Source organism: Sturnira hondurensis, unplaced genomic scaffold, assembly GCF_014824575.4.
Source record: "Sturnira hondurensis isolate 20B ecotype Veracruz unplaced genomic scaffold, ASM1482457v3 Scaffold0004711, whole genome shotgun sequence".
In the NCBI taxonomy this organism is placed as follows: Eukaryota; Metazoa; Chordata; class Mammalia; order Chiroptera; family Phyllostomidae; genus Sturnira; species Sturnira hondurensis.
The window spans coordinates 1,560,608-1,586,050 of NW_028077342.1; the positions used below are offsets into that span (position 1 = coordinate 1,560,608).

Sequence of the window (25,443 nt, forward strand, 5' to 3'; positions counted from 1 at the left end):
CGAACCACACTCGTGTGGTTCACAGGCCCACACTCAATCCACTGAGCTACACCAGCCAGGGTCTATAAGAATCTCCCTTTAAAATTAAAGAAACAAGTAGAAGGATGACGAACCTACACCATGCTAACAGTATTCAAAAGAAAGCTGGCTAAATGCAGTGTGGTATCTTGGATTGGATCCTAGAACAGAAAAAGGACAGTATTTAAACACTGGTGAAGTCCAACAAATTAATCTATAAAACCAATGCAATCCTATCAAAATATCAGCATGCTTTTTTTTTGTAGAAATTGATACTGGAATTTAAAATTTATGTAGTAATGCACAGTCTAGAGTAATCCAAAAAACTCTGCAGAAGAATTACAAAGTTAGAGAACTAACATTGCCTGATTTCAAGAATTATTATACAGGTGAAGTAATCAAAATAGTGAAGTATTGGCATAAAGATACACAAATAGCCTTGGCTGGTGTGGCTAGTGGATTGAGTGCCCACCTGTGAACCAAATGGTTCCCTGTTTGATTCCCAGTCAGGGCACATGCCTGGGTTGCGGGCCAGGTCCCCAGTAGGGGCCACGTGAGAGGCTACCACACAATGATGTTTCTCTCCCTCTCTCTCTCCCTCCCTTCCCCTCTCTCTAAGAGTAAATAAAGTCTTTAAAAAGAAAAGATATACAAATAGACCTATGTAGCAGAATAGCGAGTCCAGAAATGATGCATCCCCCAATACAGAGATGGGCAAACGTAGGTTCACAGTTCTTCACATGGAAAAAGACACGCAGTTTATGATTATTACACTATCTCTATTAACTCAAGTGGGTGTCACAATGCAACTGTAAACCTACTTTTGCCTACCCCTGTAGGTAGACAACTGACTTTTGACAAAGGTACAAAGGTAATGCTGTAGAAAAAGGACGCCCTTTTCACTGAACAGTCCTGAAACAACTGATATCCACATGTAAACATACATAAATTAGAAAATAAACACTCACCTATACTTTGCATCATATGCAAAAATTAAGTGAAAAATGGACCATAGGTCTATGTGTAAAACCTAAAAATAAAATTTCTGAAAGATCTTTGTGACTTTGGCTTGGGCAAGGTTTCTTTTATATGATACAAAAATCGCTCCATAAAAATACTGATGTATTGGATTTCTTCATTTATACTAAAAAAAAAAAGTGTGCAGTTCAAAAGGCACTGTTAAAAGAATGAAAAGACACACTGTAGACTGGGAGAACATCTTGGCAAAACATGTATCTGATGGAGAACTTGGATCCGAATATATAAGATCACTCAAAATTTACAATAAGTAAAAAAAGCAACTCAATTGATAAATAAGGAAAAGGTTTGAATAGACACTTCACCAAGGAAGATGTATGGGTGGCAAATAAACCCGTGAAGAAGATGATCAACAAGTTTAGTCATTAGGCCAATGCTAGTTAAAACTATAATGAACTACAAAGAACTACCACTTCACACCATTGGAGTGGCTATAATGTCCTTTTATACAAACAATAACAAGCGTTGTTGAAGATGTAGAGACACTGAAACCTTCATATTCTGCTTCTGGGGATGGAAATTGGCACCACTGCTTTGGAGAACAGCTTTGCAGTATCTTAAAAAGGTATGTGCATGTTTGCCATATAACCCAGAAATTTCACTCTTAGGAATCTAATTAGGATAAATGAAAACATGTTTTCATACAAAGACTTTTATAGGCAAATGTCTGGAGCAGCATTATTCATGACAGCCAAAAGGTGGAAACATCCCAAATGTTTGTAGACTGGTAAGTGAATAAACAGTATGTGGTATACCCATACTATGAAGCAAACAAAATAGAAACAGACTCATAGATACAGAAAACAGACTGGCAGCTGTCAGAGGGGTGGGGAGTTGCAGGGGTTGGGTGAAAAAGGTGAAGGGATTAAGCAAAACAAACAAACAAACAAAAAACCCTCATAGTCCTGGCTGGTGTGGCTCAGTGGATCGAGTGCCAACTTGTGAACTGAAAGGCTGCCATTTCAATTCCAAGTCAGGACACATGCCTGGGTTTTGGGCCAGGTCCCCAGTTGTAGGGATGAGAGAGGCAACCAATTGATGTATCTCTGGCACATCAATGTTTCTCTCCCTCTCTTTCTCCCTCCCTTCCTTTCTCTCTAAAAATAAATAAATAAAATCTAAAAAAAACAGAGACACAGATAACAGTATGGTGATTGCCACAAAGAAAGTGGGAGGGGGGAGGTAGAATAGGGTAAAGGGGGGATAAATGATGATGAAAGGAGACTTGACTTGGGGTGGTGAACACACAGTACAATATACAGATGGTATATTATAGAATTGTGCACTTGAAATCTGTATAATTTTAAAAACGAATGCCATCCCAATAAATTCAATACAAATTTTGAAAAATAAATGAAAAGGAAAGACATACTGATATATGCTAATGTGTATAAGCCTCAAAAACAAACATGCTAAGTTACATGCAATGTATTGAAAAGACAAATCTGTAGAGACAGACAGTATATTACTGGTTGCCTGGGGCTGTGGGTGGATAACAGAGATTTCTGAAGCTGGGCATAAGGGCTCTCTTGGGGATGATGGAAATGTTCTAAAATTGTACTGTGGTGATAGTTGCAAAACTCTGTAAATTTACTAAAAGTCATTTAATTCTACTCATAAAATGGATAGTTTCTATGGTATGTAAATTACAACTCAATAAAACTGTTAAAAAATATATTCTTTAATGCCCTGGCTAATGTGGCTCAGTTGGCTGGAGTGTTGTCACATAAACTGAAAGACTGCAGGTGTGATTCCCAATCAGGGCACATACCTAGGTTGTGGGTTCTAGCCCAGTTACTGGTCAAGGCATGAACAAGAGGCAACCGATGGATGTTTCTCACATCAGTGTTTCTTTCCCTCTCTCTCTCCATCCCTTCCCTCTTTCTAAAATCAGTAAGTAGCCCTGGCTGGTGTAGCTCAATGGATTGAGCACTGGCCTGCGAACCAAAGGGTCACTGGTTCAACTCCCAGTCAGGGCACATGCCTGGGTTGCAGGCCAGGTCCCCAGTAGGGGGCACATGAGGGGCAACTGCACATTGATGTTTCTCTCCCTTTCTCCCTCACTTCCCCTCTCTAAAATAAATAAATAAAAATCTTAAAAAAATAAAATCAATAAGTATATCCTCTGAGGATTATTTAATCTGGCTGAGGATTATATATATATATATATATATATATATATATATATATATCCTGTAATGGCTTCTTACTGCACACAGAATTAAATCTAAACCCACATCACCATCTGCACCCAAATTCTAAGCTATTTCTACTCCTCTGCTCCTGTTTTCCTAGAACAATAAATGACTCGTCAAATTGTGAGAGGAAATAGATTTTTAATGGAGTTAGTCTATTGAGATCCCCAAGAGGAATGGGAAGAGGATTAATAATAAAAAAGGAAATTGGGGAGTCATCACCTTTGTGGTTGTCTTTACTCTGCTCTTTAGGCTTAGTATCTAATGACTTACCTTCTACCTTCTGTCCAGCAACTGGGTAGTTTGGGTTAAGATTAAACCTAAGTAAAAAGCCTTTCCTTTCCCAAATCTACAGAATGGGAATCATGTCAGCCGCTGCTTAAATGCACACACACACACACACACACACACACACACACACACTAGCTTCCTTCTCTTTATATTTTCTATCAATCAAGTAGACAAAAATATTAACTAAGTACCATTTACCCAACAGTGTGATAGATCCTGTGGGTGATGGATAATAGCCCTTTCTTCAAATAAAATGTCTGTGATCCAATATAGAAAACAGACCAAATCATAACTGTTATAGCTGAAGTGGAAGTGAGACCCCCAGAGTCCTTATTTTCTCTTCAAATCCAGCTGTAGTTGACTCTATCGCAGTAGTCCTTGATATAGCTCTCTGGCACCTCCAGGGCTCCTCAGAACATTATTTGCCAGCTATGAATCAAATTCATCCTCTTCATTTCAGAGATGAAGAAACAAATGTCCTGAATGGGAAAGGGACTAGCCCAAGAGCATGCAGCTATAGTCAACTGAGTGCTCTACATGTATAGATTTATGCATAAAGCAATTTGAAATCCAGATGATTGTGTACACAAAATCCGTCTAGAGACTGGCAGTATACCACATTTCTCTCTGTAAACTCCATGTCATCTATTACACTGCTTTGACCATCAGTGGGGCTCAACAATTACATTTATAGGACCAAAAAATGAATGCAAATAGGTGGTAATTTAGGATACTGATTGTAGTTTTAGTAGACTCAGAAAAACAAAGACATTATCATGATGGGAGGAGGCTTTTATTCATTCAGTTTAAAGTTCATTAAGAGTCTGTAAGTGCCAAGACCTGGGAGGAAATTAAGTGTTAAGAAAGGCATTGTTTAATAATAATAGTAGCTAGCCCTGACTGGTGTGGCTCAGTGGATTGAGCACCAGCCTGCAAGCCAAAGGGTTACCAGTTCAATTCCCAGTCAGGGCACATGCCTGGGTTGTAGACCAGGTCCACAGCAGCAGGCGCATGAGAGGCAAGCACACATTTCTCTCCCTCTCTTTCTCCCTCCTTTCCCCTCTAAAAAATAAATAAAATCTTTTAAAAAATTATAGTAGCTATTATTACTTGGGGGGGTCTACTACATTCCAGCAACTATATTAGGCACTTTACATGCTAATTTAATCCTAACTGCAGCCATATAAATAAGGTATGTTTAGCTTTATTTTTATAGATGAACATTTTTAGGCTAGAAGAAGTAAAATGTGTTCCCCAAGATCACAAAGCCAAGTGGAAAATCCAGTGTGCTAAGCCTAATCACCTTTCCACTAGACTAAGGAACTTTCCTCATATAACAGATCTCAAGTCTTGGAAAACAAACTAATAGGGTGAATTCTTGTCCTGGGTCAGTCACTAATTTCAGGGTGAAAAGGGGCACATCATGGAACTTCTCAGAACCTTGGAAATTCTGCCTGAGGATTGGGACTCGGTAGAGTTGTTGGATGACTCCATGAGGTGAAATCTGTGGAACGTTTGGTGTCACAAGTGAGGAAAGTATCCACATCATTAAACACCTGATTTTATGTGGAAAACTGAAAAATGAAACCCTCCCAAAGTGCTAAAGTGCAGCTGGTATGGCCACAGAATCCCAGGAAAACCACAGAATATTTCCTTAGGTTTTCCTGCAGTCACTGGGGCCACAGTTTTATTTAACAGTTGATTCAAGGTTTTTTTTTTTTTTAAATATTTTATTTATTTATTTTTAGAGAGGAGGGAAGGAAGGGGGCGAGAGAGAGAAAGAGATACATTGATTGATTGCCTCTCACACACCCCCAACTTGGGACCTGGCTCACAACCCAAGCATGTGCCCTGACTAGGAATCGAACCAGCGACCATTTGGTTTACAGGCTGGCACTCAATCCACTGAGCCACACCAGCCAGGGATGATACAGAATTTTTGACCTCCATAGTCCACAGCCCCTCCAGTCAGTCCTGGGCGGAGACAAAAAAAAATAACTTGCTAACATCTCTCCAATGGCTCTTTGCTGGCTAATATGGAGGAAGAGTGGAGAGCATAGAGGTACTGGAAAAATGGATTATCCACTCCTGGGGCAAACTTGGGAGGCTCCTCTGTCACCCAGCTTCAGAGGTGACTTAGCCACAGCACTCACTCAATAAGCAGGGTAAGACAGCTGGGACATGTAGGATTTGAGGACTGGCAGATCAAGGGAAGACAGTGACTAGTAGAGATGGCTAGAAAATTGCTCAGATTTGTTGATGAGATAAGGGAATGGTCAGAAGCAGACAGATCCAGAATACATTATACAGGCATAATACAACAGGTCTTACTGATGGCACTGATTTTCCAAGTGTGGTCACTGGACAAGTTGCAACATCATTGCCCAGGAACTTATTAGAAATGCAAATTCTCAGGTCCCACCTCACATTTACTGAGTCAGAGACTCAAGATGGGACCCAGTAACCTATGTTTCAATGACCCTCCAGGTGAAGCCTAACTCGCAACAGGGTTTGATGACAACTGTGCTAATATTTCACATGCAGTGGGTCAGGAGAGGAAGGAATGAAGAATAATTCCAGATTTGGGGATTGGGCAACATTTCATACTGTTGGGGAAGACTAAGAAAGAATGTTTGGGCGCAGGCAGGGTACAATTGAGAGTTCTGTTGGAGCCCATTTGGGATGCCAGTGATACATCCAGTGCAGTTGGTTGGAAGTTAGATAGTGAGTCTAAAACTCAGAGGAGAGGTGAGAGCTACTCATCTTGATTCTAAGATCCTTAAGAACAGGTCTGCCCTGGCTGGTGTAGCTCAGTGGATTGAGCGCGAGCCTGTGAACCACACGATTGCGGTTCGATTACCAGTCAGGGCACATGCCTGGGTTGCAGGCCAGTTCCCAGTGAGGGACTCATGAGAGGCAACCATACATTGATACTTCTCTCCTTCTCTCCTTCCCTTCCCCTCTAAAGATAAATAAATAAAAAATATTAAAAAAAAGAACAGGTCTAATTCATCTTTCTGGCTCCCAGAGAATACCCCAGCCCTGTGTATGGCCCAGAACAGGTGCTTGGTAAATGTCACTGAATTAAAAAAAAACAAACAACAATAACAACAACCAGCTTTTCTTCTTCCTCTAATCTGGTGAGAACACTGCCTAAACACCTAAATGGAAGTGTTCTTCTATTTAATATTTATTTGCCCATCTGGAGAAACAGCTACTGTCAAAACAGCAGTTTCATAGAACAATTCACCGTGAAGGCTTTCTTATATAGCTCATTACCAAATGCCATTTCCTTTCCATTCCTTCTCCCATGGCTGGTATTGTTTGGCTTGAACTGCCCATTTCTAAGTCGCAGAAGTCTCAGCTATCCTGTAATTTGCTGTTGAGTGAGCACTAAAGCCAGTGACAGAGAAGCTGGCTGAAGCTGCTACAGCAATGATGGAGGGATGGAAGGAAGGAAGGAAGGAAGGAAGGGTGAAAGGAAGGGAAAAAAGTAAGAAAGCACATCAATCCAAAACTTTATCATAAGGCAAAATAATGAGGGTTATAATAAATCTCCCTGTGGGGATCCAAAGGGGTAGTTCATTTGGACTGTGGAATTTGAGGTTTTAAACAAGAAGGGGTGTTTGTTCCTGGTCTTTCTTGAAGAATGAGCAGGATTTTACAGCCATGGAATGATAGAAGCACATCCAAGAATGAAGGATCAGCATTGACAAAGACCTAGAGGAATGGAAATTTATGACACAGGAACTTCTGTGTGGACAAAGGATAGGGTAAATGAAAATTGGAGAGGATCATTTGGGACAGACTCGTGAGAGACAGGGCATGAATACAACAGCCACAGTTGTAGACAAATGCCTGTCCAACAGACATACAGCGAGAAATGTCCTACAGTGAGGAATGAGTTTCACATTGTGACCCAATACACACACACATGATACAAAGTAGAAACAAGTTTCCACAAAGAACACCTATCATTTCTTATGCAACAATTTGCTGATATTTTCTATCTAGTTCTTTTATGTTTTTATTAACTTTATTGGGGTGGCATTGGTTAATAAGGTCATATAGGTTTCAAGTGCACGATTCTATGATACATCATCTGTATGCTGCACTGTGTGCCCACCATCCAAAGTAAAATCTTCCATCACAATATATTTGGCCCTCCACCCACCTTCCCTCTAGTAACTACCATACTGTTTCTGTGTCTATGAGTCTCAGTTTTATACCCCACATATGAGTGGAATCATATGGTTAGCTTTGTCTGACTTATTTCACTTAGCATGATATTCTCAAGGTCCATCCAGTATTTCATCTTTTCTTATAGCTGAGTAGTATTCCATTGTATATTACCAAATCTTCTTTATCCAACCATCTATAGCACAGGTAGCACACACAAGGCCTGCAGGCTGAATCTGGCCCTCCACCTTGTTTTTTTCTGGCCCACATCTCATTTCTGCCCAACAGCAGCGTGGAGCTCCTTGCCCCTAGCTAAGGAGTAGTTACATTTATACAGTCCTAAAGTTACATTTGGCCCTTTGAAGGCAACCATGAGGCTGCTGTGCCCCCCACCCCTGGGGTGAAAATGAATTTGACATCCCTGCTTTCTAGAAAGACAATTTGGCTGTTTCCGTGTCTTAACCACTGTAAATATTTGCTGCAGTGAACATAGGGGTGCATAGATCCTTGTGAATAAACATTTTTTAGTTTTTCAGGTAGATACCCAGAAGAGGGATTGCTGGGTCATATGGTCACTCTATTTTTAATTTTTTGCAGAACCGCAAAAGTCTTTTTTACAAATGCTACTAGCAACTAATTTATTTCATGATATACTAATGGTTCATGGCTTGTGATTTGAAAAATAGTGTTATAGGTGATGGGGAGTCAGTGAATGTGTTTGAGGAATAACATAACACCAGTGCTTTAGGAAGGTTTTTCTCATAGTGTGGATGGCATAGAAGATGGTGGGGGCAGGGGGGGAGGGGAATGAAGACAAAAAAATTTTTCTAGGTGGAAATGGATACGTGATAAATACCCAGTCATGATAAAAGTGTAAAACGGGGCAGTGAATATGGAGGTGGAGAGTAGGACAAGAATGTCAGTCAGATGTTGAAGGTAGAAACAGTAGGACTCGCAAAGTGACCAAGAGGTTTCAATGTGAGGGAACTATGCAGAGAGTGATAGCATTAAACCAGAGGTTTAGGTGGAGGAGCTGGATTAAGGCAGGGAGAGAAACTCTGAAGAGCTAGCCCATTTGAGTTGTGTCTGTGGAATTATAGACAAGTTCAGTAGGCTGTGGGATGTATTAGGCTGAAGCTTGGAGGGAAGTTAGCGGGTGGAGACAGGGGCCTGGGGAATAATATTGAAAGCCATGGGAGTACAAGAGGTTACTCAAGAGAGTATATATAGAGAGAAGGAGAACACCCAGGATAAAAACTTACACTAAAGAGGATCTACTTAACACCATAATATTTACTTCCAAAATGAGTTTTTCCTAAGTGAGGGAAGCTTGTTGTATATGGATACATGTGCATGGGAACATGGGTGTGTACAGTGTGTGCATGTGGGTGGCATATGCACGTTGAGGAGATATTAGTATGCATTTGGGAAGCTAGGGAAGGGCTCTAGTTGATCTAGTGGTGGCTGCATTTCCTTTCACTCCTTCTTTTCCATCTCTCTTTTTTTCGAGCCACTCTTCACTTCCCCTTTCCACACATCCACATGCTCCTTCTTCATCCCTTGAAAGCTTAACAAATGGACAGGCAAAATAGACCAGTGTGGAATTGGGGGGATAAGGTCTGGAGCATAGTGTTGGGAGTGTGGTTGGGATTGGGAGGAAAGACAGGGCTGGGCATATGGTCAGAGTCAGGCGTGTGGAATGGTCTGTGGTAGGAGAATCCATTCCCAAGACAACTCCCACTTCCAGGTCTGCCATCGATGTGAGAACGGAGTGTGCATGTGTGTATCTCAGGGCCTGTGCCTGGGATTGTGTTTGGCTCTCAGTTTGACATTATTTGGTATTTAGGTGATACTGTCATCATCCCTGCTACTTCTATCCAGAAATAACATTACCATTATTTTTTTTTACAGTAATAGGAGGCTCTGTTTATATCTTTAAGGGGTTTAGCAGTAGAGCAATGCACTTAATGTGAATAATGGTTAATCAGATTATCGGCATTTGTTGAAATGCATATGTCATGTGATTAAGATATAGTCTCTCTTTCCACCCTGGCTGGTATAGCTCAGTGGATTGAGCTCGGGCCTGGGAACTAAGGGATTGCGGTTCAATTCCCAGTCAGGGCACGTGCCTGGGTTGCAGGCCAGTTCCCAGCAGGGAACACACGAGAGGCAACCATACATCGATATTTCTCTCCCTCTCTTCTTCCTTCCCTTCCCCTCTAAAGAAAAATAAATAAAATCTTTTTAAAAAAGATATAGTTTCTCTTTCCTTTATGTATTACCATGAGTGAGTTACTTAAATTCTCTGAGCCTCAGTGTCTTTATCTATTTGTAAAATGGGGATAATTCCCACCACAGATTTCCATCAGAAAGGTTAAGTATTAAATGAGACAAGAGCTTTGAAATTAGTAGCTGTCCAACAAATGTTAGTTTCTTTCTCCAGTTCCTTCTACCCCTTCCTTCGCTTCTTCCTTCTTTCTACCTCCCATGCATGTTTACTTGTTCATATGTAACCATCAAGTACATATATGTAGTTCTTTCCCCATTTCAAGTTCTTAAACCAACTGATGTTACCTTCCCATATTACTGTAAAACTGCCAAAAGCAGGATAATTTAAATCACTTTTTGGTGTATGTACATCTTGAGTTGTTATGTCTTGGTGGACTGACCCTTTCTCATTATGTAATGTCCAACTTTGTTCCTGGGTATTTTCTTTGTTCTGGAATCTCCTTGATCTGATATTAATGTAGCTACTCCTGCTTTCTTTTGATTGATGTTTGCATGCCATCTTTTTCTACCCTTTTTACTTGCAACCTACTTACTCATTATATTTGAAGTAAATTTATTGTAGATAGCATATAGGTGGGTCATGGTTTCGAAGTCCATTCTGTCTTTTAATTGGGGTATTTAGACCATTTATATTCAACATAATTATCAATATGTTAAGCCTACTGTTTTATTTTTTGTTACTTGTTTGTTGTCTGTTTTTAGTTTTTCTGTCTTCTTTGTCCTGCCTTCCTCTGGTTGACTTAAACATTTTTTTTCAAATTCCATTTTGGTTTATCCATAATGTATTTTAGTGCATCTCTCTGTATAGCTTTTTTAGTGTTTTGTATGAGTATAACATTATACATAACTTATCGTAGTCTTCTGATGTCATCATTTTACCAGTTCAAGTGAAATATAGAAACCTTACCTCCCTTTCACATCCCTTTACACTCCTGTTTATAATATGTCTTAAATATCTCCTCTACAAACATTGAGAACATGAAACTGAGGTAATTTTTGATCCAATCATCAGACAATTCAGACAACTTCAGAGAAAAAGAATCCTGTTGTATTTACCTGTGTTTTTACCTACTGTGTTCTTTCATCCAAGGCTCCTCTTATTGTTTCTTTTCTGTTTTAAGAACTTTCTTAGTGATTCTTTTAGGGTAGACATCCTACTGATAAAGTCCCTGTTTCCTGTCACCTAAGAGTGTCTTGATTATCTCTATTCTTGAAAGGTATTATCACTGGACATTAGATTCTGGGGTGATGATTCTTTCTCTTCGGCACTTGAAAAATGTTATGCCTCTTCCCACTACGGTTTCATCAGTTTCTGGTGAGAAACCTGCCGATATTCTTCCCCTCTTTCCCTGCCCCCCGCCCTGTGAAGGTATATGTAGGGTGTTGTTTCCCTTTAGCTGCTTTCTAGATCTTTTCTTTGCCTTTTGTTTTCAGAGGGTTGACTATATTTCTTAATGTGACTTTCTTTCAGTTTATCCTGATGGTGTTCACTTAGCTTCTTGAATCTAGAGGTTTGTCCTTGGCTCACTTTGCAAAGTTTTTATCCACTATTTCTTTAAGTACTTTTCCATTTCTGCCCTCTTTCTTCTCTGAGATTCTGTCAACATGAATGTTAACATGACTATAACTAATTAACATGAATGTAAATAGTCCCACAGGTGTGGAGGCTCTGCTCAATGCTTTCTTTTTTATCTTCTTCTTTTTTAAAATCTAATTTCCCCACTATTCAGATTGGGTGATTTCTATTGTTTTATATTTAAGTTGTGTGATTATTTTCTCTGAATCCCCCATCTTTCTGTTGAGCAAAATTTTAGACAATGGAACACTACTCAGACATAAGAAAAGATGAAATACTGCCATTTGCAACAACATGCATAGACCTTGAGAAGATCATGCTAAGTGAAATAAGTCAGAGAGAAAATGTTAAGGACCATATGATTCACTCATACGTGGGATATACAACAGAAAGCAGCAAATGAGCAAACAAGACAAACAAACAAATAAACGACAGTAGCGTGGTTACCAGAGGGAAGCGGGTGTAGGAAAGGGTAAACACAAATAGATGGTAATGGAAGATGATCTGACTTTGGGTGGTAGGCACATAATGCAATATACTGATCACGTGTCATAGAAATGGACACTTGAAACCTGTATGATCTTATTAACCAATGTCACTCCAATAAATTTAATTTAAAGAAAAGATTTTAGCCCTGGTTGGTATGGCTCAGTGGGTTGAGCGCAGGCCTGAGAACCAAAATGTTGCCAGTTTGATTCCCAGTGAGAGCCCATGGCTGAGTTGCAGGCTGGGTCCCCAGTGGGGGGCCAGTAGAAGTCTAGGTTCTTCACTGGGTCTTTGACATCCAGGTTGGGGATGAGTTCAGCCCTCTCTCTAGGCCTCTGATGATCCCATCCCAGGTGTTAGTGGTAGGAATGCCTGGTTTGAAACTGGTGGGGGTACAAGTCATGTACTCAATTTGGTCTTCACTGGGAGAGATCACTTTTCCTTGCTTCCAAGTATTCCTTTTCCTGGGCTTGGGCAAGGGCTTCTTTAAAGTCTAGTGAGGTAAAAGTTTAGGCTTTCCACTTGTATACCTAATCTTTTCCAACCTGGACTGGTTCACCCCTCCTTTGGCAACCTGGTTGTTCCCTGCTCCCAGGAGGTCACCATATTGATGCCGAACTTAGTGCAGACACCCAACTGGCATAGCGCACTACAGCCCAGAACTCCTGGGCTCAAGCAATCCTCCTGCTTCAGAGTCCTGAGTAGCTGGGACTACAGATGCAGGCCACCATGCCAGGCTGCATACCTAATCTTCTTATTAGCTACATTGTTATCATGACAGCTGGCCTTTTCCTACACCAAGTTACCTCACTCCTTATCTCCTGATGCTTTTGCAGAAAAAAACTGAAGCATCCCCCTTTCTCCATCCTTTCTCAGACTCTCTATGGGACAGAGTGGGAAGACCAGAGCCTCTGCATGACGATTGACTGGGTTTCTGTCAAAATTTGGCATTTTCAAGCTGTTTGGCTTTGGAAGTCACTTAAATTTTCTGAGCCTCTGTTTCCCCAGTCGTAAAGGAGGTGTTGGGAGCTCTCAGGTCTCTTATTGAAATGAGCAATAGCAGGCCAAAGGGCTTGACACACCAGGGGTTCAATAAACTATAGTTCCCTTCCTTTTTCTCCCTGGCATAAGTAAAGATACAACTCCTCTAAAGCACAAAAAATGTCACAGTGCATCCCCATTACCATAAAGTGGGGTCTCATTCTAAGTATTCGCTCCAAGGGTTAATTTAAATCTCTCGGTCAGTCTTATTTCTTAAATTGACACACTTGATATCCTTCCCTCTTTTTCTCTATGGTGCTGGAAAACACTAAAGGGAGACAGCAGGATGCCCCCATGCCACCCTCAGAATGAAGGTGGAAGCTGGGGGCGCTGCTCTGACAGAGGAGGGCAGGTGAAGGAAGGCCTGGTACCAACCCAGGCAGTCCACTGGCTGGATGCTATTGTGTTCTGAGCAAGGACAACATCATCGCCTAGCCAAAGCCACTCCCAGAGGGAAGGAGGGGTTGGGGGCACAGGCAACTCCCACTTTTCCTGCCTTCCCCTTAACCTCTGGCGCCTCAGAGCAGCTGGTGAGATCGTACCAACTGATGCGGGACCTCCTCCCCATTCTCTTTCGCTCCCATCCCCCTTCTGGAGCACGGGATAGGAGGGAAAGAAAGTGGTGAATGAGTGAAAGCAAATACACACGCACGAGCATTCACCATCCTCCCAACCTTAGCTGTCTGGGATTCCTCAGCGCTCCCAGCCTGTAGTTCCTGGAAGCCTCCAGCAGCCCCAACGCGCTACACTCTGCTCTCAAAATGCTCACCCATGCTCCAGGTCCTGAAGTTCAATGGGAAACTGAAAAAAATCTCGACACCTAAAGAGCAAGGAGTCAAGTACACCTTGGAGCAAACAAACACTGAAAAAAAAATAATGGGTCCAAGAATGCCGTCCCCCAGCTCCCACCCCAAGAAGATAAAAGTGTCTTGGGATCAACACCCCCTTCCCTCCGCCTTGTGTCTCCATCTGGCTTCCTCAGCCACATCTGGCGACATCTCTCTTCGTCAGTCGCTGTTTCTCTGTCTCTCTCTAGTCTGTCTCGGCTCTCTCCAGCTTCCTTCCCATCCTTGAAATCCGTGGTGTATGGGCTCCTTCCCCACCCCACTCAGCAAGTAGCCCAACAATAGGTACTTTACAAGGTAACTCAGATCTCTCCCTCAGCAAGGGATGGGGGCGGCTTCAAGGGGGCCTGGGGAACTGCAACATTCCACTTACCTGATCTCTTTAATGCTTTCCAGTTTGCACATTATTTCTTGCTCATCTGCCATGCTTTTCACTTTCAATTTCACGTCCCGAGAAATGTACAAACACACAAATCCAGGGATACAATAGACACAATGTAATCACCTCCTCCCGGCATGGGGCTCTGAGTCTGTGCGGTAGGGACTTGAAGAAGGCCTGGGAGCTGTAGTCGCAGCTCTCGGGCCAGCCAGGCATCCCGACGGCTTAAAAAACTACAAATCCCAGAAGGCCAAGTGAGACACGCCTGTTTCTTGTCCTGCAGCCGCACTTTAAATCAATTTGTCACGGATAATTATGTCAAAGGTTGTGAAGAGTGCAAGGGAATGGTAAGAACTGAGTGGAGGGGCCCGAAAATGAGGAGTTATTGTTTAATGAATACATATTTTCTGTTCGTGAGGTGATGAAAAGCCTTTAAAATAGTGGTAATGATTGCACAGCATTGTAAAAGTAATTAATGCCTCTGAATTGTATGCATCGTATACTTAACAAAGGTTAAATTACATATTTATGCAATATATATTTACCACAATTGAACCAATTTTAAAATGAATTTCCTTGTATCTTTCTTTCATGAATTAAAAACCCAACACTAGAAGAATCCCAGATCATAGCAATGAAGACTTACTTATTGCATAGTAGAAAAAGTCAGTCTCTCATCAGTCAATAAGAATTTAAAATATATTTAAATGAGCCTAAGTGATTGAATGGAGAACTTTGGGTTTATCCCATAGCACACTGCCCGTGCCCTGGTGCCCACTCAATCGCTCAAAAAGTATTTACTATGCACACTGTATATGTTCTCCCTGGATAATTCCTTTACTTTCATGGTTTCATGACTATTTGTATGTTTCTGACCCCTGAACCTTTACTTCCAGCTTAGAACTCTCTAACTTCAGATTCATATATCCAAATGCTTGCTGGCCATCTTCATCTAGATATTCTCTAGCCTTTTCACATTCAGCATATCCAAAATTCATCACTTACATTCTCCCCTGACACACATGTATCCATCTTCCCCTCCTGAATATCAGTGACTATACCCGAGTGAAGTCCAGAAATAGAAAGTATATCAGTTATTTATACAAAGATTATAATATAAAAAATTGAAAAGGCAAAAAACGGAGACACCGAAGTATCACAGAGATAGTAACTGCAGTAAGCAGCTGAAATCTCTAGGGATGGAAGAATAAAGAAAATAAGTTGGGATTATTAGACTTTGGAAACTTAAAGGAGAAGCTCTGAGAAGCTAAAACCCAGTTCCCTGAGCAGGGTACACTGATGCTGGGGTCTCTGAGGGAATGTATGAGTCTGGCTCTTAGAATTCTGGCAGTGTGGCAGAAACTGAAGGCTGGAACCAATGACTACTGCAACCAACCACTACAGACTAGTGAAAGTCCATTGCTGGAGCAAAATGAGCAGGAACAGAAATCATAACAAGAAGGAAAAGTCGCTTCTCCTTCTGCCAGACTTGCAGTATCTTTACAGTGCCCCCCACCATTTGTGAAGCCTAACTGAAAGCCAGTGGCAAAAGAAAATTTGGGTTGCAGTGTCCCAGTTCATAAAGAAGAGTATAAGGGTGAAACCTGTACAAAGGTGATTTTGGAGCTGAGAGATAATAATCAGCATGGTAAGTATCAATGACCTTCATCAAAACATCTGTATCTACTCATCAACTGATAAACATGTAGGCTGCTTCCAAATCTTGTTGATTGTAAATAATGCTGCAATGAACATAAGGGTGCATAAAGTCTTTCAAATCCGTGTTTCAGGTTTCTTTGAGTAAATACCCAGAGTTGGAATTGTTGGGTCATAAGGCAGTTTTATTTTTAATTTTTTGAGGTAACTCCATACTGCTTTCCACAGTGGCTGCACCAGTCTGCATTCCCACCAACAGTGCACTAGGGTTCCCTTTTTCCACATCCTCACCAACACTTGTTGTTTGTTGATTTTGATGATAGTCATTCTGTCCATGAGGTTTTTCTTTTTTGCTCAATTTCTCCACTCCCACACCTAGCCCCCTGCTTCCTGACAGCTGTCAGCCTGCTTTCTATGAGTCTGTCTCTATTTCGCTTGTTAGTTCATTTTTTTCATAAGATTCCCCATATGAGTAAAATAATGTGGTGCTCATCTTTCTCTGACTGGCTTTTTTCACTTAGCATGATGCTCCTCAGGTCCACCCATGCCGGCACAAAGGGTAAGATTTCCTTTTTTTACGGCTGAGTAGTATTCTATTGTGTTAATGTAAATGGTGATGGACATAGACTTAACCTGGGGTAGTGAACACAATACAGTGTACAGATAATGTGTTGTAGAATTGTGAACTTAAAATGTGTATGATTTTGTTAACTAGTGTCACCCCAATAAATTCAAGCTTTAAAAAGCTAAAAAAAAAAAAACTGAATCAAGGAGGTTTCTCTGGTTGCAAGCAAGAGAAAATGCCCTTGGCTAATTTAAGTAAAAAGGAAATGGAAGGCTACCTGGGAGATACAGAATCAATGGGAAGTCTGCAAAGGCATAAGAACTAGGGTAGCTCCAGACACCAGATAGCAAGAGCTATCAGTTGACTGAATCAACTCCAAATATTTTCCACATAGCCAACTGCTTCACTTTATTTAAGTTTTAGACTTTCATAAAACAGTATAATTGACTAAGCTTTGGTCATGAACCTACCCTTTAGTTGGTGGGGGGAGCAGAGCATTTCCCTTGGTTGATAATCTTACTAGGTCTACTACACACAATAATGTACAGAGGCCATTTAAAATATATAAAATGAGAGTGATACTACCAAAGGAGGGGAAATGGATGCTGAGCAACAAAAATACCCCCACAAAGATTAACTAGACCACTTCCGCCAAGATGGAGGCATAGGTGGAAACACTGTGCCTTCTCCCACAACCAAGTTTGAATAAAACAAAGATTTGGAGAAACAAAGACACAACCAAAGGACAGAAAATTGAATTATACGGAAGTCCGACTACATCTAACCGTTCAACTGGGACGGTAAGAGGGGCGGAGCCAGCAGCGAGCAGGGTCGGGCAGGACAGGGCCCCCGACCCAGGCGCGCAGGCAGACGAGAACCAGTTGGGGTGCGGGGCAGACTGCGGGTGCATATTTGCGCACAGTGAGACAGACCACGCAGGCCCCAGGGGGCGAGGGCTGACGGCGGTGGCACACTCACGAGCAGTGGGACGAAACGCGTGGGCCCGGTGATGGCAGCAACTGCGGCACCGGTGAGGGCCGTGGCGGCAGGCGGCGGACAGGACGCCATAGTCCCTCTTTGACCCCGCCCCCACATACAGCATCACAACCCAGCGACTTAGTTGCCCTGTTCTAGTGAACATCTTAGGGCTCTGATCCTGCTATGGAACAGGCACGAACAACCCGAAAGATGGTACAAGAAGAACTCAAAGTCCAAGAGCTAATAACTCTCAGTGACCAAGAAATTGCCAGCCTCTCAGAAGCACAATTCAGGACACTATTTATCAGGATGCTCACAGAACTGGTTGATTATAGTCACAAATTAGAGGAACAAAGTCACAAATTAGAGGAATATATGAAGGCTAAACTAATTGAAATGAAGGGAGATGCACAGGAAACCAATAGTGATGGAAAGGAAACGGGGACTCAAATCAATGGAATGGACCAGAAGGAAGAACAAAACATCCCACCAGAAAGGAATGAAGAAATGAGAATTCAAAAAAATGAGGAGAGGCTTAGGAACCTCCAGGACATCTTTAAACGTTCCAACATCCGAATTATAGGGGTACCAGAAGGGGGAAAGAAACAGCCACGAGTGGAAAACGTATTTGAACAAATAATAAAGGAGAACTTCCCCAGTCTGGCAAAGGAAATAGACTTCCAGGAAATCCAGGAAGCTCAGAGAGTGCCAAAGAAGTTGGACCCAAGAAGGAACACACCAAGGCACATCATAATTACATTAGCCAAGACCAAAATGAAGGAGAGAATCCTAGAAGCATCAAGGGATAAGGGGACAGTCACCTACAAAGGAGTACCCATCAGACTGTCAGCGGATTTCTCAAAAGAGACCTTACAGGCAAGAAGGGGCTGGAAAGAAGTATTCCAAGTCATGAAATCCAAAGACCTACAGCCAAGATTGCTTTATCCAGCAAAGCTTTCATTTAGAATGGAAGGACAGATAAAGTGCTTCTCAGATAAGGTCAAGTTCAAGGAGTTCATCATTACCAAGCCCTTATTATATGAAATGCTAAAGGGACTTATATAAGAAAAAGAAGATGAAAAATATGAACAGTGAAAGGACAGCAAACACACAGCTATTAACAACCACACCTAAAACAAAAGCAAACCAAGAGGACAGCTAGATCAGGAGTGGAACCATAGAAATGAAGAACACATGGAGGGTTAGAAACAGGGGGGTGGGAGGGGGAGAAGGGGGGAGAAGGCACAGAAAATAGCATAGATGGTAGGTAGAAAATAGATAGGGGGGAGGGCGAGAATAGTGGGGGAAATATAGAATCCAAAGAACTTGAGACACGTGGTTATAAACTAAGGGGGGGAGAATGGTGGAGGAGGGAGGGTGTGGGTGGAAGGGATTGAAGGGGGGGAATAGAACAACTGTAATGGTATAATCAATAAAATATATTTTAAAAAAAAGATTAACTAGAGCACCCAAAAGAGAAACCCATTGACTCTCATCCTCATGGCTTATTTTCAGTAAGCCCTCAAGTTTGGTCATTGTTCCTCTTTCAAATCTTTCACATCCACCCACTTCTATCTACCTTGACTCCCATTACCTAATTCAAGCCCCATCATCTCATATCTTGGTTAATGCAACATTCTCGAGTCTTGCTTACCTGCTCTTTCTCGCTTTCAATGCATTCCCCACACAGTTGTCAGAGTAGTCCCTCTAGAATGCTAATCTTATTTATGCCCTTCTGGTAGTCAAGTAACTCACCTGGTTCTATTTTATCCCTTTTCTGGTGCCCATAAAATCCCATCTGAGGCTCCTGTAGCACTCAGAAAAAATTCAGAGTGTCTGATTTGTGGGCCTTTGCCTAACTGTCTAGCTTCATTTCATATCACTTCCCAGAATACCCCTTATCTTTAGCCACAGTAACTACTTTTTTATTACATGGGACATTCAAACAGAATTAGACTCCATTAAGACACCATCCTGGAAAGGGTCTTACATAGTTTTATTTCTGGGAATTAGAATCTTGGCATTAATGGTAAGGAAGATTCTATATGTTAGGAGATCATTCATAATGGGTCTCTCACACCTCTGTACATGTTGCAAGCAGAGGTACTAATAGCCTTTTTGTTTTCAACTATCTCTTCAATGATGATTTCATAGAGAAAACATCATTGTTTTCTTGCAAAGTAGAGATAGTGTCTTCCTCCAGAGCAAAGAGCAGCTTGGTTTACTATCCAGTGTAATAAAGGAAATGTCTACCCCCAAAACAAAAGTCAGGCAGGTTTGCTCACTTCCCATTATAAAGGATCAGGCTCCCTAACAAAGCTCGGGGTTCCTCCTTTTGACACAAACCCATTACATGTGCTATATTCACCTGAGTCCCTCTACGTGACCCCTGTGGGACTTGGGTGGCACAGAACAACAACATAAACATGATGTTCATGCTGCTTGCTGTGCCATGAGGAATAAGTTTCTTTGTCTTTAACCCAGGAGTTTCAGGTCTTCTGTCAGCACCTATGAAATTGTGCCAAGGCAAATTATCTTGCAAAATAGGGTAAAATTCTCAGACTCTTCATAGTTCTTGACACTAAACAGTCTAGGGAGGAAAGTGTGGAGGGGTCACATTTAATTCTAAAATGTGCAAAGATAGCAAAGGAACATGTTGAGATTTATTGAACCCATATTTGTAAATTAAAAATGTGAATTTTAATTATGCATTAACCTAAGCTAATGTATTTAAAAACATTAAAATGTATATCAGCTTCCAAATACTCATCATTCATAAATTAGTATATACTCATAGTTTCTCTTTTGGTCCTGTCTAAATCTCTTCTCTTTGATCTGGTTCTGTTAACTTCATCAATTGGTTGTCTTATTACTTTAGGATCCTTATTATTATTTGCTTTGCTGTTTGTACATATAATAGATATAATCAACATGCATACTCAGATTGCAAAAAGTATAGATTTACTTTTCACAACCAAACTAGCACTACCTCCAGACTCCTTTCTGTCTAGAGACACAAAAATATAATCTAGTTAAGTCCTGATGTATTATTAAGTCACATGAGGCATTTTCCTCAGTTAAATTCCAACGATTCAAGATTTTCTAATCTTCCTTTTCCTTTTTCTTTTGGCTTAAGCTCCAATAGCATACATAGGAAGGCATATGCTCTGCGCTGGCATTACACATCTTTCTTAGGAGTACAGAACAGGTCAGGCGCTCTTCCTTCCACTCCAGGGCTATGGGATATTTTGTTTCACTCTATTTCTGCTTCTGTAACCACACCTAGCCCTCGTTTTGAGTTCTTATACCATGATGTCATAGGAAGCCTTGCAAGGCTGTCCCCACCCCCAAGTTTTCAGGTAAAGAGCAAGCATGAGTATTCTCTGTTCTTGAGTCCTAATATGTTTGTAGATTCCGGTCTTACTGAAGCTACTCCTTGGTAGGAGAATGGTCGGATTAGGGCATGGGGTATGTACTGAGAGATCTCATGAACTAATTTGTTTTCCTTCCCAAAGCCCTCTTCCTCTCCTTGGAGCTCTAAGAGTCTCCATGTAGTCTTTCAGAGAGGGTAGATCAGCAATAATTGTTCCAAAATATTTTTTGGCCACATTAAGTCATTTAATGTAATTATGGTAAATATCACGTGTTCATTTACTGACATCTTTTAGATTATGCATTTCCTTAGATATATTCTGTAAAACATATAGTTTAAAGTCAATATGAAGAAAATATTACTGATAGAAAATAAAAGATTATTTTACATAAATAGATCATTTATATAGCTATTTTTCAGACTATTATTTCAGTCATTAAAGGCAGTACTTAATTTAGTCCAGTCACATAAATTCAAGGCAGTTTAATAGTTTAGATAACCTCTTTGGTAAATGAGTCTTTTTCCAATTTAAACGCTGAGACTTTCAGGAAAATACATTATTTGAGTTGGGTCTTGAGAGTTGGATAGGATTTCACTAGGCAGAAAAAACAGCAAAAACAGTCTTTTTCCTTTAAGCTTTAGATAAAATTTTCACTGCAAGAACATCTAAGTATGCTGGTGATAAGGCAAATAGCTTTTTACAAATATTGCAAATTTTAATTCATAATGTTATCCCACGATGGGTGTTATTATCTTTATATTATTGTTGAGGAATGTGTGGCTCAAAGGGGTGAGTTAGCTGTTTAGACTGACCCAGCTAAGACATGGCTGAGCCCAGATTTGAATCTTTCTGACTCTGAAGCCCATGCCCCTTCCCCATTGTGTTACAACATGTTCTCCTTTGCCCAGTCCTTTCTCTTAGCTCATTTCTTCTGATCTGATTCCTGGCACAGTGGTCTGTGAGACAGTTGCTGGATTTAGCGAGACCTTGGGACAGGAGAGATCTGGGACCTAGCCCTGTTAGTGTTATTTGAGTGAGGTGTGAAGAAGTGAATGTACTCCCCGAGAATTTAGTTTGTGGTCTTTGTTTGACAATCAGATTAAGGGTAGTACAAAAGAGTGGCACCTGCTATAGATCAGGGACACAAACAGATCTACAGATGGATACCAAGGAGTTGGGTATTTTGTGGAGGCTGAAGAATTTTCTGTTGCAGGGGATAAAGAACGTCATTTTAAGAGATTTGTAGTGATATTATGGCTCTTTGATAAACTCGTTACAAGTGATTGGAGATTTAAAAGCCATTGAGAAATTAAGTGCATGACTAATTCAGTATTCTGCTTTTAAAAATTAACTCAAGTGTTCATGCAAGGCATATTTGGTTGCCAGGTACAGAAATTAACTGAAGTAAAAAGGAAGTTATTATAATAATATAGTAGAGACTCTTGTGGGTCCCAATTGGAGGAACTCAATCATGTCTCAGGGAACTGAAAACCCTATCTTTGGCTCTCACTCACTCTTCCTTGGACTGTAGAATCTCTTACCATTTCTTTCTAAATTTGTTCAACAACTCTGCTTCTTCTTGAAGACCATCTTCCTCTTCTTATTTATCAGAGCTGATCATCAATTTATCACAGCCAGTTATGGCTGTTAAAAAGTGGAAGTTTCACACCCTGGCTGGTGTGGCTCAGTGATTTGAGTGCTGGCCTGCAGACCAGAAGATCACTGGTTAGATCCCTGTTAGAGCACATGCCTGAGTTGCAGCCAGGTCCCGGGATGGGGGCATGTGAGAGGCAACCACACATTGATGTTTCTCTCCTTCTCTTTCTCCCTCCCTTCCCCTCTCTCTAAAAGTAAACAAATAAAATCTTTTAAAAAATGGAAGTTTTCCCCTCTGATCTACATTACTACACCAGGCACGCATGCTTTCTGCAGCAATAAACAGCAAATACAGCTATACTTACTTACTCAATTAACTTTTTGTCATTTAATAAGTCTAGATGTAGGAAGTTATTGGTGTTGATAGAATGGTTCAGTGATGTTAGAGCTGCTATTTCAACGACCTTCCTCGCATGGTTGCAAGATGACTGGTTGAACTGAAGCCATTTTAGCCATGATCATAGCAAAAAATAAAATAAAATAAAATAAAATAAAATAAAATAAGGAAAGTGATAGAAGAAAGTACTAACTGTTTTGTCCCGTTTTCCTAGGAAAGCGAAGCATTCCCAGAAATGCTTATCAAACTTTCCCTTACATTTCACTGGCCAGAAGTAAGTATTATAGCCACCCTTAGCTACAAAGCAGGCAGGAAAAGTAAGCTAGGCATACTGTTGTCCAGAATAAAATCTCAGGTCTGCAGCAAGAAAGAATAGGAAAATGAGGCCCAGTAATCCTTGTTTCACCAAGACCTCCAGAAAAAAACTGGGTCTAAATATTTACACATGCATTTTCTGGCTGCAGTATGGAGGAAGTATCTCTGCTTCTCTAGAACTCAGTTACATCATCCGTACAATTGGCTGAATAAGGCATTACAAAGGACTAAATGATATACCATCTATAAATTGCCTAGTGTAGTGCTAGACACATAATAGGCACTCAATAAATATGAATTCTATTATTTTTTAAAAATATTTTATTTATTTATTTTTAGAAAGAGGGGAAGGGATGGAGACAGAGAGGAAGAGAAACATCAATTCGTTGCCTCTCATGCATCCCCAGCTTGAGACCTGGCCCACAACCTAGGTGTGTGCCCTGACTGAAAATAGAACCAGCAACTGTTCGGTTCACAGGCCAGTGCTCAATCTACTGAGCCACACCAGCCATGGCAATTCTATTCTTGTTAACAAAAATAAACTGCATTTATTCAATATTTTAAAGAGCATTTATAAACCTATTCATCAGATTATTAAGTGCATAAAAGTATTAAAAAGGAAAAATCACCCATTTAAATTTATAAAAATTTTCACACTGAACATTATAGTGTCTATCATTCCAGTGTTTTTTCTGTACACAGTTACATTTATAATAAATGGACTGACTATAGTTTCTAATTGTGAGTAATGGCCATATACTGGAAAATCTTGATTTTTCTGCTTAACTGTCTGCTTTGTGGATCATTGGTGGCAAATTGAAATTCCAAGCTGGTTTCCCTCTGCTACACAGCATACACCTGTACTACTTTCTCCTTCCATCATTTAATATGTGCTTGGGAATGAAAGTTCATTTTATATTGGCCCAGGGGAAATAAGCTGCCAATAAACAAGGAACTGCACCCTCAGAATGAGACTCAGATTACCAGAGATTTTATCCCTTCCCATGAAGATAGGGCTCTGAAAATTGGCCCTTTAAGCACCTACTATGTTCAGGGCACCTTATTCAATAAAAAGATGGACCAAACACACTCTTAATGGAGATTCCAATTTACTAAGGGAGTTAAGATCGTCGGTATTCTGAGAATTACAATATAGAACAGGGCTGTTCAATTTAATTCAGGAAATATTTATAGACTCTCCACTATGTTCCAGGCATCTGGCTAAGTGCTGGGATGCAATGATGAATAAGATGTTATTCCAGTTCTCAAGGAGCTCACCACTTACTGGGGACAAGAAACACATATAACTCAGATATTGGCTGGGCTTACCTTACTTCTCAGAGATCTTATAATACTTGGTTTTTGCCTTTGTCATTCCATGATAGATAAACTCCTGAATCTCCCCATGATTTCTATGCTCTTATACCTTCTTGCTTTTGATAAGTTTGGCCTTATGGTTCCTGCATCTATACATGCTGTATGTGTTCTATTCAATAAAATTTTCACGTAGAGTTAATCCTTCACCAGTTATCACCAGGAATCTATTCTCAAAATCTTATCATGAGTTCTATACTTTACTGAAGATTTGCAGGTAACAGTGAAAGCTCAGAACACAAAGCATGTGGTGTTCCACCACTTTTTCTCCTTCTCTCATTTCTTCTCTTCTCCTCCTCCCTCTCAGGGTGCTCCCATAGTTTCAAACACTCTCTCCTCTACTACTTAGAGCACTTCTGTCCTCCCTCGCCCCTCCCTACTATCTTGCCTACCCAACCCATAAAAGACATGTGGCCAAAGAGCCCCCTTTTTAAATGGATCCATTTCCTTGCAAGAAATTTAGCTTTATATTTAGCAAATTTGTTTTTGTATTATATGTATAAATAATAAATTTGTGTGGCTGCCCTTGTTAATTGCTTTCTCAATACCTATTCCCCACTTTTCCTTGCCAACAGAACCCTAAATTTGTTCTGGGAAACAATATTACTAGCCTCAAGCAAGATACTCACATTTCCAGCTTTCTTAAAGTCAGGGTGGGCATGTACCCAGTTTTGACCAATAATCATGAGGGGAATGGGTTTAGGGGTGCTCCCAGGAAAGCTTTAGCTTTGCTAATAAAAGGGGCAGATATAGCTGGTGCTTCTTTCTTACCCCATGGAAAAAGTCCACCTGAAATCATGTATTTGCACTTGCTCCAATCAACTATGCTTAAGGGTTATGATTACGTTGTA

General features: G+C 40.7%; 1 protein-coding gene across 1 annotated transcript in view; it reads right to left on the bottom strand.

The window, feature by feature from the left end:
- Positions 1 to 14,534, bottom strand: part of ZC4H2 (zinc finger C4H2-type containing) — a 34,324-nt gene extending 19,790 nt beyond the window's left edge. The window contains 2 exon segments of the mRNA XM_037045979.1: positions 14,332 to 14,443; positions 14,446 to 14,534. Of these exon segments, the coding sequence (XP_036901874.1) occupies positions 14,332 to 14,443; positions 14,446 to 14,476 (143 nt within the window). The 5' untranslated portion in view covers positions 14,477 to 14,534.
- Positions 14,535 to 25,443: the final 10,909 nt, after the last annotated feature.